Source organism: Esox lucius, chromosome 8, assembly GCF_011004845.1.
Source record: "Esox lucius isolate fEsoLuc1 chromosome 8, fEsoLuc1.pri, whole genome shotgun sequence".
NCBI classification, from domain to species: domain Eukaryota; kingdom Metazoa; phylum Chordata; class Actinopteri; order Esociformes; family Esocidae; genus Esox; species Esox lucius.
In genome coordinates, this window is record NC_047576.1 from 9,266,403 (window position 1) to 9,279,902 (window position 13,500).

The window sequence follows — 13,500 nt, forward strand, 5'->3', positions numbered from 1 at the left end:
ACAGTAGGGACACTTCAGGGGGAGGAGAGGGCCTGTCTTCATCTGCCGGATAGATGCTGAGAGCTAGCGTCTCATTTCCTTGACCTCCGAAATCCCCCCCGGACGACAGGTCACTGCCACATTTCCTCAGATAGGTTTAGCTGTTGAATTGTTAATAGTCTGGTTTGGTACTTCAGGCAGGTTTGAAAATATTTCCACAGATGACAATTTTCATTGGAGGATAAATTTATTTACAAACGTCTCCAATGACAAATCAAACAAAACGAACAGTCACTCGGTACATAAATAGCTCCCCTGCTGCCAGACGGAGTTAAATAACACATCACATGACTCTTCTCGGTGCTGATTCCCCAGTGCAGAGCTTTATGCTGATCGTTTACTGAGCATGTGCGCAAGTTGAAACATTTTACATATACATTTTTCTAGGCTCCCTGGTGCCTAAACTGAATTCCCGGTCAAAGCACAGCATCTAGGATGATGTGGGAGCACTGCAAGCCTGCAGAGGTGATCGCCCTCCACTTGTTCTGGTGCAGCTACACATGTGCTTAACGCAGGGCTGGAACAGAAGTCTTTCCACGATTCCTTGGTGTCTTTCATTTTCCTCTCCACTGGTCTTTCCGTGGTGTTTTTGGGAGGGGGCAAGGAATGACGGTTACAGTTCTGCAGCCCTGAGCTGGTGTGAAGTCCTTCCCTGCGCTGAGGCCCTCAGTCTAAGAAGCCATTTTGAAAAGGCAGAGCTTCACGAGCACCGGTCCTGACGTTTGAGTGCATGCAGACAGGCTAACTGAAAATGTTGACTCGTTTTGTGCTTCGGGAATGACCGAGTGAAAAAGAGAGCGGCGTTATTCACAGGATTCAGACAGAGGAGGTTTCTGTTCTTATTTTGCATTTGACCTGAAACGACAGAAAAGAGGTTTCATACCATTGTTAGTTGGTTTAGAAGCAGTGGTGAGAAACATGTATGCACTTAAAAGACTGCTCGCTGTCCTGAACCCCCCCCCCCCAATTTCTCTCGCTCTCTAGAAGCACTCAAACGCTGGTAATGTACTCCATGTGTCTGACTGAACCAAACACCCCGTCACCATAAACAGACTGCAGCCGCTGTCGTGCTCAACAGAGAGACACAGAACCTTCGAAAACCAAACCCAGAGAGTGAGTAAGAAGTATTGAGAAGATACATTTAGATGAGACCACGTCTGTGTGACTGCAGGACAGTGAAAAAGTCAAAGAGAGGGTGTGTGTTTCCCCTTGTTCCGCTGTGGTTCGGCGCTCCACCGATGAGGGGTGCTAGCTTTAATGACTGCACTGTCACGACTGTTTCCCTTCGCTTCCAAAGCACCTCCCTCCCCAAATGTTTACTCAGCAGCCTGACATTTAATTGTTCCCTCCCCAGGTTAGAGGAACCGTTCTGGGGGACCAGAGGGAAAAAGGGGGGCCTCCATAGACATGGGGGGACTGTCAAGGTGTCCTTGGCTTGGTGTTTGTCTTCACTTTACCCATAGTTCATAAAACCTCCAGAAGTGGCCAGACCCATAAGTCCTTGGTCGCTGGTTAGATATTCACACTTTCCAGACGTCTTTCATTGTGAAGTGGTTCATCTATTATAAGTAATCTATTATGAGTCATCTATTTGAATCATAATTCAAAATGACTTGTATGTTGGTGGAAAACTGTTAGAAAAGTTCTTCAGGAAAGAATTACAGTCTCTAGTGGAAAGATTAAGTAACATACATGTAAACAGCAGCTTGTGTAGTTAAGTGAGGTTTCCAAAATGACACAGTGAATGACAGTACCCCTCCCCTTCAGGAAGATGCCTGGGTGTACAGTACCTACCCCCCCATCAAGGAGAGGTCTGGGTGTGTCTGTAGGTCTCGTTGGTGATGGAGAGGCGTGTGAGTCTGGCACCGTAGTAATCCACTATGTACTCCGACCTATCCGATGGACCCACAATCTGAAGGGGGAGGAAACAGGAAGTGCAGATACATGCTGACGTCAGACCAACTTCAGCTAAGCTACGGCTCAATAACGATGTACTCCACCCTAGAATGAGTCCATGGCAGAGAGTGGCCCCGTGCTTTCAGGAGTGCAGGATTTCCACAACACTGAATGTCGGCTTAGATACCCACTATCTGCATCAGTTTAAATCCCAGGAACGCAAAATGCCCATTTAGAAACCTTTGTCAACATCTCATCAATCTATCATGTCTGTCTGTCTCAGCCCTCTCCCAAGTTCTCAAACAGTCTTCATCCGGATTAGCCCTCTCATACCAGAGAGACGAGGCCCCGCCCAGACAATCAATAAATATAAATAACCAGCATATGTCCCAGGTGTTCATTCATTAGTTCTCAAAGATGCATTTGCCGCCTCTGTCGCTGGTCTTAGTAGAGGTAGTTAGCCTTTGAAAATATGGGGCTTTCGCGGCTCGCGCGACGTTTAAGTGGGCCCCCCAGGGACCAGAACTCTTTATCAAAAGTGTCACTGTTTCAAAAGGGTGAAAGAGAGCCCAGACGTGCTGTATACAGCTAATTGAGAATGTAAGTGTCGTGCCGTGTGCAAGGGCGCGCCAGCCCAAGCAGCTTAAAAGCATTGCTCTCTCAGGGCTTCAATAAGACATTAGAAGAACAATAAACTGTGGGCCCCATCGCCTCACTTAATCAAAGTGGATGCCGCCATTTTCTAATGAAACAACAACTTTACGTAGGCCTAGATCCACTGTCCGTGGTGACACTGGGGGGGGGGAGACCAGGTAAGCAGAAGGTTTTCTATTTCATGGTTTGTGATTTTCTCTCTGGTGTGACAGTAATATAGGCCTATGCAGAAATGTAATTCCAGATATAGTCCTGCAGTCCTAAATCTACAAACCCCAAGTGGGCCCTGGGCATGTGACATGTCACTCATAAATTACAGTAACACTCCTATAACCATAGACCACGCCTTCTTAATTTGGGCAGTTACAGGACAGTCTGCTTGTTTAGGTCTCACGCTTAAAGGGGCATACATACATAAATACAACAAGAATTACCAGTAAACAAAGTTAAGGCAACATTTCAAAAAAAAATTAAAACTACTAAATTGTTCTGAGTGCCTGAGATATTTCCCATTTAAACTTTCTCAGTTTGCATTGACTTGTAATCTCCTCATACTGGCTTTAGACACACCCTACCCCAAACCAACCTGATCTCGTTAATACGTCACTGGTTTCACTTAGTAAGGGAAGATAAGGAGGAGGCAAATGGTGTTACTGTTTAAATGTAGTCTTGTAAACATTAGAGGCAGGATTCTACACAGAGCACCTTTCTATTTTCTTTAAACCTCTGGTCTATATGATTAATCTTGTTTTCTTTCAATACTGGAAACCATAATTAACAATCCAAACAAATAAGGCTAATCCCAACATGTTGAGAGGAGTTCATACCGGCTGAAAGTCTTCTGAGTACAGACATACACGTTTACACACAGGCTTACTATATGTACACACACCCCCCACCCACCCACCCACCGCTGCCACTGAGGGGGGGGGGGCTACTGTTTTTTTTCAGGGCGCCCAAACTGAGTAACTAGATTTGAAATTGTAAAATTGATCAGACTTGCATTAAATCATTGCTACTCCTGAAAACGCCACGGTCCCTTAGCCTTTTAACCTTTCATGTCTAGTGACCAAATAAACCTTGATCTTAAATGGGTCAGCTCTAATCCAACATTATGAAAACATGACTTCAGTGGTAACATGCTTGTCTTCACAGACATAAGCAGCAGTTAATAGAATACCTAACATCCATCGGCTCCACTCACCTGCATGGATATCAGCATGAAGTCCACCAGGCTCCCGATCCCACAGAAACCCACTGTGCAGAACTTGAGCAACCCTGGAGACAGAACATGAGAAGGAACATAGTAAGAAAAAGTGAAAAGGAGAGATTAGAAATGTAGATAAAAAGGGCATACCCTAAAGCTTAACAGGGGAATCCATGCCTCTTAGAAGCTGACATAAAGCAAACTAGTTTTAGCCTGGCTAGCACCAGTTCTGAAGTCCACTGTATGGTCTATGATCACGTCAGCCAGGATAACCCTGTGTGGTCCCTAAACATAATTTGCTACCTACTGAGAAAGTTACACTTTATTGTTAACATAAAAACTGTTACAGGAACATGATTTGCAATGTGTTTGCTGCTGGGCAGCAGTGTTTCTGAGTGGAGAGGCTGTGTGTATGGGTGTATGTGTTTGCTGCTGGGCAGCAGTGTTTCTGAGTGGAGAGGCTGTGTGTATGGGTGTATGTGTTTGCTTGCATTGCTTTGCTTTCAGAGAGCAATGGGGCCAAGTTTACTTTGTCTCCAAAACAATTCTGAGGTTTGGGGGAAAACGAGGTCCATGTGGTTGAGGGGCAGTGAAGTGGAGTAAACATGAATGTGTGCAGCTGCCGTGGCAGGTTACGCTTCAGCTGTGCAGTGAGAGTGTGAATGGAACAGGAAAACAGAAAGCAAAGGTGAACAGGCCATTCAGCTAAACACATCCCCTTTTCACATTCGGAACATGACTAGCCTAATACTTAAGCATCGAACAGAACAACACAGGGTTTAACCTAGAACCCGTCCTGGTCTAGGTGACACTGCTGGGCGCCGGTTACTGGCAGTCAATAATTCAGTGCCCCGCACACCGCTAAACAACAGAAAATCCTAATTGCAGGCCAATTATGGAAACGCCAACTCTTGTGATTAAAACATAATTACTCCAAATCACTAATAATGCTTAGCGGATTCCTGGGTAGACGCTTTTATAAACAATGCCCGTAGAGCGGCCGTTCCACAAAGCAACGTCTTGCCAGCTTAATACGCCACGGTTTCATGACGATGCCCACAGCCGCCGTGCCAACGCAGACCAGGTGCTGCTCAGCACAGCTTCCAAAGCTGGCTAATGCCCTACAGAGTGAATGCCATGCCCACGAACCCCCATGCTATTCGGGACAATAGAAAAAATCCCTGATCCTCACAGGAAGTGGTGACACCCTCTTTTGGTCAATAAATGTGCAACTTCGATAAATGTGTGTACTAAATATTCTGTACATTCACACTTTTAAGCAGCGTCGCATTCAAAGGATGCAGGTCTTTTAAAAAATTTCATAAAATAAAATGAGAAGTGGTCATCAATATTTGTTGTAAAAAAAAAAAACTTAGATTTGAAATACTTAGGGAAATATTTTATAGAAATGTAGATAAAGATGCTGAACCTTAATAATGCTAGACTTTTTAAGAACTTTTTATCACATCCATTTCTTGGGTACCATATTGAACACACGCATTTCTGGCTGACACTTTAAAGAAGCAAGCAACACGCTCTGTTCAGTGAAGGCATAGGTAGAAAACGTAACACGCTCTGTTCAGTGAAGGCATAGGTAGAAAACGTAACACACACTGTTCAGTGAAGGCATAGGTAGAAAACGTAACACGCTCTGTTCAGTGAAGGCATAGGTAGAAAACGTAACACGCTCTGTTCAGTGAAGGCATAGGTAGAAAACGTAACACACTCTGTTCAGTGAAGGCATAGGTAGAAAACGTAACACGCTCTGTTCAGTGAAGGCATAGGTAGAAAACGTAACACACTCTGTTCAGTGAAGGCATAGGTAGAAAACGTAACACACTCTGTTCAGTGAAGGCATAGGTAGAAAACGTAACACACACTGTTCAGTGAAGGCATAGGTAGAAAACGTAACACACTCTGTTCAGTGAAGGCATAGGTAGAAAACGTAACACACTCTGTTCAGTGAAGGCATAGGTAGAAAACGTAACACACTCTGTTCAGTGAAGGCATAGGTAGAAAACGTAACACACTGTTCAGTGAAGGCATAGGTAGAAAACGTAACACACACTGTTCAGTGAAGGCATAGGTAGAAAACGTAACACACTCTGTTCAGTGAAGGCATAGGTAGAAAACGTAACACACTCTGTTCAGTGAAGGCATAAACAGGGTGTTGAAAGAAGGGCAGTAGTGTGAAGCATCCAGAATACACCGCATGGCCAATTGACAACATATGGGTAACATACTTAATCGATGTTAACACTGGCATTTTCCTTTAGGTAGCTGCACTAGTTCTGTTTGTCATGCACTCAGAGCTTTGAAGGAAAAAATACAGGACGTTTAACCACAATCACAGGTTCAACCATACACATTCCTAGCAAGATTTCCCAGAGACCAATAAGACTCTGTTTAACAAACAAGTCCAAATTAATCACTGCAATATACCGGAATAAAAGCTTTGATCATCTATTTGCATCTAGAAAGCCCTGTATATTAAGAAGCTGTAGAACTGTACATCCCCTGTACATTTTATTTATATATATATATATATATATATATATATATATATATATATATATATATATATATATATATATATATATACACACCAGTCATATGCAATTATCTTTCATGCTCCCCACTGACTGTATGTTATTGTATGTTAACTTTGACATGTTTAGTGTATTCTGCCTCTATATCTTGTCTATCACCAGCAGCACCTTTCCACCAAATACAATGCTAAGTCTGTGTACATTTGGTTATGGATTTAAGGTGATATTGATTATGATTTAATGAGGGGTTAAAGTGGCTAGAATGAGTTGCAAAAGTCCCTCAAGCTCAACACACTCGTCTCACCTTCAAAACTAAAACAAACGAGCTGCTATCTGACAAATGCACCTGCTTCATCCGTAATCCTATCTGTACATCTATCTATTGTGTTTATTGTAAATCAATGTTTCTCTATTTGCATTAAAACATTAGTTGTTTTATACTATTTTTGTTGTTTTGTGTACCGTGTTGACTTGCATATCAATGCCTCTGACCAAGTTGTCCTCAAATATCACAATAGGTTCTTAAGGGAATAAATAAAACCACAACATGCTCCTTTGAAAATGGAACACTCTTTTCAAGAACAAATGTTGGCAAAATGAAAAAAATAAAAGTAAGTAATTGCAATTAACTACAGCAAATCATATGATTAATTATTGTAATTGTTTTCCCTATTAAAAAACAGGACATGCAAATGTATATACTTAAATAGCATACAAAGCCCTTACCTGTGACATGATGAGAGTATACAGCAGCAGTAAGAGAGGCCATACTATACCTAAAGCAGGGTATCCCAGGTAGAATCGGTCAGCTCCTAACCACCCCAGGAAGAGGGACAAGGCCACTGCTACTTTGTAGGAGTAACCGCTCCTGCAAGAACATTTCATGTTAGCATAAAACTGTTAAGTTAACTTTCATGTGTCTGAATGAATACATTTAGACAGGGTATTCATATATTCGCTTGCTGTGAAACAGAGCAAAACAAGTTGAATTGTTAAATTAAGACCTTATACAAGTCTGTTGTATGAATTCATATGTGAATACCCTCCACATCGTTCAATGTCAGGCAGTGAACATACACGTTCCGGCAGGAGATGCTTTTGTTGAAGCCCACTTCGTCACCGCTGAATTTAAACTCTGTCCCATTTTTTAAGCGGCAGCTGATATTTGGAGCAGGTAGGCATTCAACTGAAAATAAAAACACCAACAGATGGTTTAGGATAAGTTAACAGAAAACAACCATCATTATGTGGGTATACGCTTGTGTAGATTGTGAGTTAAAAACTACATTAGCTGATCATGGTATAAATTTTTAATACTGAACTAATAGCCACCTATGCCTACCTACTCTAGGTTACCTATTATAATTTCCTGTCACTACTTGATATGGGATATTTGTTCCCTTCATGTAGGTACAATGCAAACTAAAATGTGATTCCCACTGTATTAATGGATGCAGAAGATATTAAAACCATCAGTCATCTGTAGGTCAGTTGGAGCACTGCAACTCCAGAATAGTGGGTTATACATACACTAGTGCTTCTAAGTCGCTTCAATTTTGCCTGACAAATACAATTCTCAATATATTTATCACTTAACTACAGCCACCTACCCCAGGCAATCTTGTCTTTGCAGTTCTCAGGCTCCTGAGTGGCATCGTTTATCCTTGGTTCATTACAAAGATACTTGAACATTGTTAAGGCAACTACCAAATATCAATGGTTACCAGCCATGTGTTTAAGCAATAACAGACACAGAGGTGAGGTGTACGGTCAACAAAATACAGCTATGGGCTGTTAGGCACAACACAACATGGAGTATATTGGTCCTACCACAAAACCCTGAGAAGCCTAATTTACATTACAAACACATTGTCAAGACTATTAGCTAGCACAGTAAAGATAATTTGTCATACCCATGGTGTATGGCCTCATATGACAGCTTTCAGCCAATCAGCATTCCGTTTGAACCATACGATTTATAAGAAATAAAGCATGAGGGGGAGTGGTATATGGTCAATATACCATGGCTATGAGCTGTTCATAGGAACGACACATTGAGGAGTGATGTGATATCTTTGTTATATACGTCTCATTTATCAGCATTCAGGACTGAAACACCCAGTTTATAGTTTAGAATACACCATGTTGTCCTTGTGATAAGAATCTATTCAGTCATCTGCTTCCTCAGTGAGGAACACACTATATGACAAAAAATTGTATACCAATTATTCATGGGTAACAGAAAGGTTGTAATATGTATTTGCACACCCATATAAACCATATCAAATAAAAACCAAGACCATTGGCAAGTCACAGAATAGTTAGTTAGCTAATTAGTAGTCACGAAACGTGTCATTTTCTTTTACTAAACTGACAAAATCCTCTTTCCTCGATTGATATCTGTCTGGTTTATCAGTCAAGCTTATGCTAGCTAGCTAACGTTCGATTGAAAAGATAAGATATAACCACACCATTCCACGAATATTTTGTTCCCAATTTCATTAGTTAGCGTTAATGTTTATTTTTTTGAAAGTACACAACATCAATGCAATAACTAGCTAGCAAAGAAAACACGCTAACGTTAGTTAGCCAACTGACCAAGTAGCTAACGTTAGAGTTAGCAGGTAGCCAGCTTGACTGAAAACCTTTTCATATACTTGTTGTGATTTGTTAACAATTAAATATAAAAAGATATTGTCCCAGGCGTAGACTTTCACAGTCTTCGACATCATTTGCGAAAACAGACTGGAAATGGGAATACGTACAATAAAATAAAAAGCTTAACAACAGAGTACGTAAACAAAACAAACCCCTCCTGTGAGACGCCATGTTGAATGTTGACAAAGCGTCTCCTTGATCACGTGATATCAGAAGTTTTTAAAGCGACACATTTGTGAGTATCGTCCAAGACGAAACTCGTGTGAACTATTACAAGTAAGACTTGTTTTTATCTTTAAATGTTGTTAGAATTTTGAATAGATTAAGATGGGCGATTATTACAGTTTAAGTGGTCAACTGAAAGAAATGTAGCCTTGCTATTTACAAAATAAATACTGTATACGCTAACGGTATGCTAGCTAGTTGGCAAATCAGTTTCAACAAGTGAAGTAGCTACTTTCATCGTTAGCTAAACACCGGTAACTATCACTGTAGTCACAGTAGATAGCTTACTCATCATGAGTCATGTAGTGGGCCAGCTTGCTAGGTAATCTGAAGATGTTGTGATACTGTGATTGTATTTGTAAATTGTTTTATTTAGTTTTATCCTAAGTAAAAAGTTTTAATGTAGTTACATTTCGTACACTAACTTAGGTGAACTTTACTCTTTGTACTGTAGCTAACTATTTACTTGTAGTGCTAGGCTAGCTACACAGAAAGATGCTTTTGTGCACCTGTTGCATGTACAGTACTGTCTTTTTTCAAATAAAACAAATACGTTGTTATCAAGCATTTCTAAAGTTCCCATCTTTAAAGTAAGAGGGTTACAACAAACAAAGCAAAGGTGACGGATTTTTGTGGAGAAACTATGCTTTTTTTCTTGGCCGACATCGCTACTCATCTTATTTCTAAATGTACTTCCTGCTTGGTAAGGTGCGGATCTGTAGTGATAAACTTCCGCTGTACAGTACAGGTAAAGTTAGGTTGGAACAAAGTATATTATTTTGACTTTACTTGACTATTAGTGGGCTTATGTCATTTCCTTTTTGTTTAAAAAACGAAGGTATTATTTGTCAACTCGATTTATTGTTACTTGGCAATTATTAACTTGGATTTTAGTTTGCCTGTCGAAACGTAAGCTGGCTATGTAAATAACAAATGCTTCTGTAGGTAATGATTTCCGAACAGAAGGACGATTGTGTAGTTGACAAAAGCACATTGACCCACTTTTAGTTGCCTCCAAACAATAGTCTGATTTCATTGTAGATTAATTAAATAATTTTATATTGTGTGGAAGACAGGTGCTTAAGCCTTGGCTGTTTGATAGACCCACAATCAGTTCCACTTCGCATCCATTACATAAGGGAGGGTTTAGTTATATTATTCTTCATTACGTTTTTATTGTCAACTGCCGAAAAATTTGAAGTTCTTTTAAGTTATGTTTCATGATTGCCCTTATGTTTTCCTACAGATTATTACAAACTGTTCCCTGACTGAGAGAGGGAGATGTATGAAAATGTGCCAACAGGTAAATGTAACCTCAGTCGTTGTTCAACTGTTTTATTGTATTTTTATAGTAATGAATGCAATTACATTTCTTCATAGCTAGCAGTTCCAATAATATAAATGCTGTGTGCGCGTGTGCCTGTCTTGTGTGTGTGTGCACTGCCAGTCTCAACAGTGGAGCGCCAGAAGGTGTTGCAGGCCTTGGAGCGGCTGCAGGCCAAGATGGCCCAGCGTGAGGAGTGGACTCACAGTGAAAGACTAGGGGTGCTGAGGGACGCCCTACAGAGTCCACTGCTGGGACACATCCTCACACTGCAGCACTCCATCAAACAGCTCAAAGACCAGGTAATGGACACCGGGGGGGGGGGGGCGTCGATAAACCCGCACCAGCACTTGCACTCATTTGTATTCGTTCCCCGTTTTTATTGACATTAAAAAAAAAAGAACTCCTTTACTATAAACAATCCACATGCCAAATTAAGATAATGGCAATAACCGATGTCTGCTTTCATAGTCTTAAGTGCTGCGAAGGTCAGGCGAGTGTCTATGAGTGTGTCAGGTGAAAACCTACCGCGGGTAGCGAGGCGAGGTGGTGGCTTTTTTGGGAATCTATCAGGCTTTAATATCTACTGTCTGTGTTTGAGTAACTGCCTTGTCGGGGATGTATTGATGAAATGGCGGGGAAATCTGCTCCGTCAGCCCGGGCTAAATAAGCGGGAGACTGATAACTTTCCACAATGTGAGTCTAAAGGTCATTAATACATTACCTGTTTAGCACTGGACAGTGCTGCCGCTGCAGAGGAGTATATTGATTTGTTTTTTAAGTTTGGCTTTTCTCCTTTTTATTTATGATTTTGTTTTGCAGGAGTTTCCTCAGAATATAAGGGCACCCTTGTTTCTTTTCTCCCGTTTTATCTATTGTAGCTGGGTTAATCCTATTAGATGTTCCCAAACCTATAGTAAACAATGAATCTCTACCGAGGCTTCATCCACAGTGAAATTACCCACCAAACCTCCTTCCTCTCGTCTGCCCCTCTCCATCCTCCAGCTTAACTGCATGCCTCCCGACACCTGCAGTGAGTTCAGCTTCTCCAGGAAGGGCCAGCTGATTGTCAGTGCCAGCCGCCCGACCAGCAGCCTGGGCACGTCCGGCCCCGGCTCGGCCCGCTCCTCAGTGGTCCCTTCCTCCCCTGACCAGCTCCAGAGATGGCTCCACACTGTCGCCAAGGTGGGTGGCCGCACCTGTTCTGCCCACGCGCACCACATACTCGACGCTGCGATCACAGCTTTGCCATGCACTGTCTCTTTGGAGAGATGCTGGATTTATCGTAGAATGTAACGCCGTGCCCCGTAAACGGCAGAGAATGAAGACAATATGGGGCATACCATGGGACATGCGCGACAATCTCGGACGCATTTTACACCAGTCTTCCTGTGTTGTAGGGGAGGTTGACAGAGCAGATCAGCTTGTCAAAGCCTCTGTCTGGCGGGCTGGGCTTCAGCGTGGTGGGCCTGAGGACTGAGGGGACCACTGGCCACGGGGTCTTCATCAGACAGGTTCAGCCTGGGAGCATCGCACACAGGTGGCCCCGCCTCCCTCCTCGCTGTCATTCACTGTCTGGTCAGACCAACTCTAATGCAGTGTTCTCTGACACCCCCAGGGTCACATTTGTTCACATCATACACACTTAATGACAGAAAAAATGTGTACTGGCTTCCAGGTTGAGACAGTGCCCTCTCTTTTAGGTTTTCTTCCATGTTATTCCCCCCATTTGGTGCCCAGTGTTCCATATTAGTATTGTAGTCAAGTACACTGTAATCTATGTGTGAGCGGTCGAATGGTTTCCTACTTTTATTTGGGCTTATTCTGTGGATAATATGTCAGTACACATTGTAGGTTTGAATGTTTGTATTGGCTTACGTCACCAAGAAAACGTTACTGTTGAAAGTGCTCAACGAATTGAAAATATAAAAGGTACGCAGTACTTCAGGGTTGCCATTTTCCTTAAATTACTTGGTTTTCTCACAATACTACCTGTAAGAGCCCTGATATCGGGATGGAATATGCAGAACCCTCCCCTCCCCCCCTTATATCTTCAATTGGCTGTCGGTAGGGATGGGCGCATGCAGGAGAATGACCAGATCCTGGTGATCAACGGGACACCCCTGGACCAGAGTGTCAGCCAGCAGCAGGCCATCGCTCTGCTGCAACAGCCTGGGGACAGAGTGGATCTGGTGGTGGCCCGGGACCCAGCCACTGCCACGCACCGTGCCCACACACCACCGCCACTGCCCCCGGTCGGACCAAACATTCCCACGGTATGGACACAGCAAGTATTCGTGGATCTGTTCCATATTTTCAAATCAAATTTTACCTCGTGCTTGTTGACAATAGGTTTTGTTTACAGTGAAATGCATAATTAAGGAACCTTTTCCAAGTTAGTAGAAGTAGTATGTTTTATATTACCGTGTAATGCACAGTGATAGAAATAACAATATTGAATTACATGGAATAAATAAAAAGTATGATTTTGTTGTTATTTTTAAAGGTCATACCAACCATGTCATGTATAGATAATTTATTGGATTTAGCCCTTAGATTACATACTCTATTGGTATAATTGTTCAATTTGTTGTAGTTCTCACTTTTTTGCCCTTGTAGATTTTGTGTCAGTGTTTTAAGCCAGTCACATCACTAGGAAGATGATGGTTGGTGAAAAAGGCTTTTAGTTGCAATGTCTGGATACACCTCAAATCCTGCTGTTTTATTTCACTTCCTGCCATGTCTCATATGCTGGCGTCTATAGCAAAAACCACCAAAAGGGAATTTATTTGACCCCACTGGACCCAAGAAAAAAGTATAATTAGAAGGGGGTGTTTGTGTTTTTGATCTCAAAATACTAAAATCACCAGGAATTTTGCTTAGCATTTGATAATTTAATAATAATTTATTTACAACGATCAGCCATAACATTATGACTACTGACAGGT

The 13,500-nt window shown here is 42.0% G+C and overlaps 2 protein-coding genes across 7 annotated transcripts in view; one reads left to right on the plus strand and one right to left on the minus strand.

Annotated features, from left to right (window-relative positions):
• Positions 1–213: 213 nt before the first annotated feature.
• tm2d1 (TM2 domain containing 1) lies at positions 214–9,199 on the minus strand. 2 transcript variants are annotated; one of them, XM_010871383.4, is made up of 7 exons: positions 9,041–9,199; positions 7,956–8,029; positions 7,423–7,531; positions 7,122–7,213; positions 3,794–3,867; positions 1,830–1,951; positions 214–894 (listed from the first exon to the last, which is right to left on the minus strand). In XM_010871383.4, exons 1-6 carry the CDS (start codon positions 9,172–9,174, stop codon positions 1,841–1,843), a joined length of 594 nt encoding a protein of 197 aa, XP_010869685.1. In that variant the 5' UTR covers positions 9,175–9,199; the 3' UTR covers positions 214–894; positions 1,830–1,840. The 2 variants fall into 2 exon arrangements, with proteins under 2 accessions (XP_010869685.1, XP_010869684.1); XM_010871382.4 differs by having other exon boundaries at positions 1,834–1,951; positions 9,041–9,198.
• patj (PATJ crumbs cell polarity complex component) overlaps positions 9,197–13,500 on the plus strand; it is a 146,435-nt gene continuing 142,131 nt past the window's right edge. For 4 of the 5 annotated variants that reach the window (XM_034293725.1, XM_034293729.1, XM_034293727.1 and 1 more), the window contains exons 1-6: positions 9,197–9,279; positions 10,475–10,531; positions 10,676–10,854; positions 11,558–11,737; positions 11,953–12,092; positions 12,624–12,828. In XM_034293725.1, the coding sequence (XP_034149616.1) occupies positions 10,510–10,531; positions 10,676–10,854; positions 11,558–11,737; positions 11,953–12,092; positions 12,624–12,828 (726 nt within the window). In that variant the 5' untranslated portion in view covers positions 9,197–9,279; positions 10,475–10,509. Of the gene's footprint in view, positions 9,280–9,531; positions 9,551–10,474; positions 10,532–10,675; positions 10,855–11,557; positions 11,738–11,952; positions 12,093–12,623; positions 12,829–13,500 lie in introns of those variants that run through there. The other variant, XM_034293726.1, reaches the window with a different exon arrangement.

What these genes read in the sequence shown, in the direction of transcription:
- tm2d1 (XM_010871383.4), bottom strand. Translation starts at nt 9,174, where the DNA reads ATGGCGTCTCACAGGAGGGGTTTGTTTTGTTTACGTACTCTGTTGTTA. An exon ending in AGCATCTCCTGCCGGAACGT is followed by an intron (nt 7,214 to 7,422) that starts GTATGTTCACTG and finishes ATGTTCTTGCAG; the next exon opens with GAGCGGTTACTCCTACAAAG. An exon ending in TCATGCTGATATCCATGCAG is followed by an intron (nt 1,952 to 3,793) that starts GTGAGTGGAGCC and finishes CTCCCCCTTCAG; the next exon opens with ATTGTGGGTCCATCGGATAG.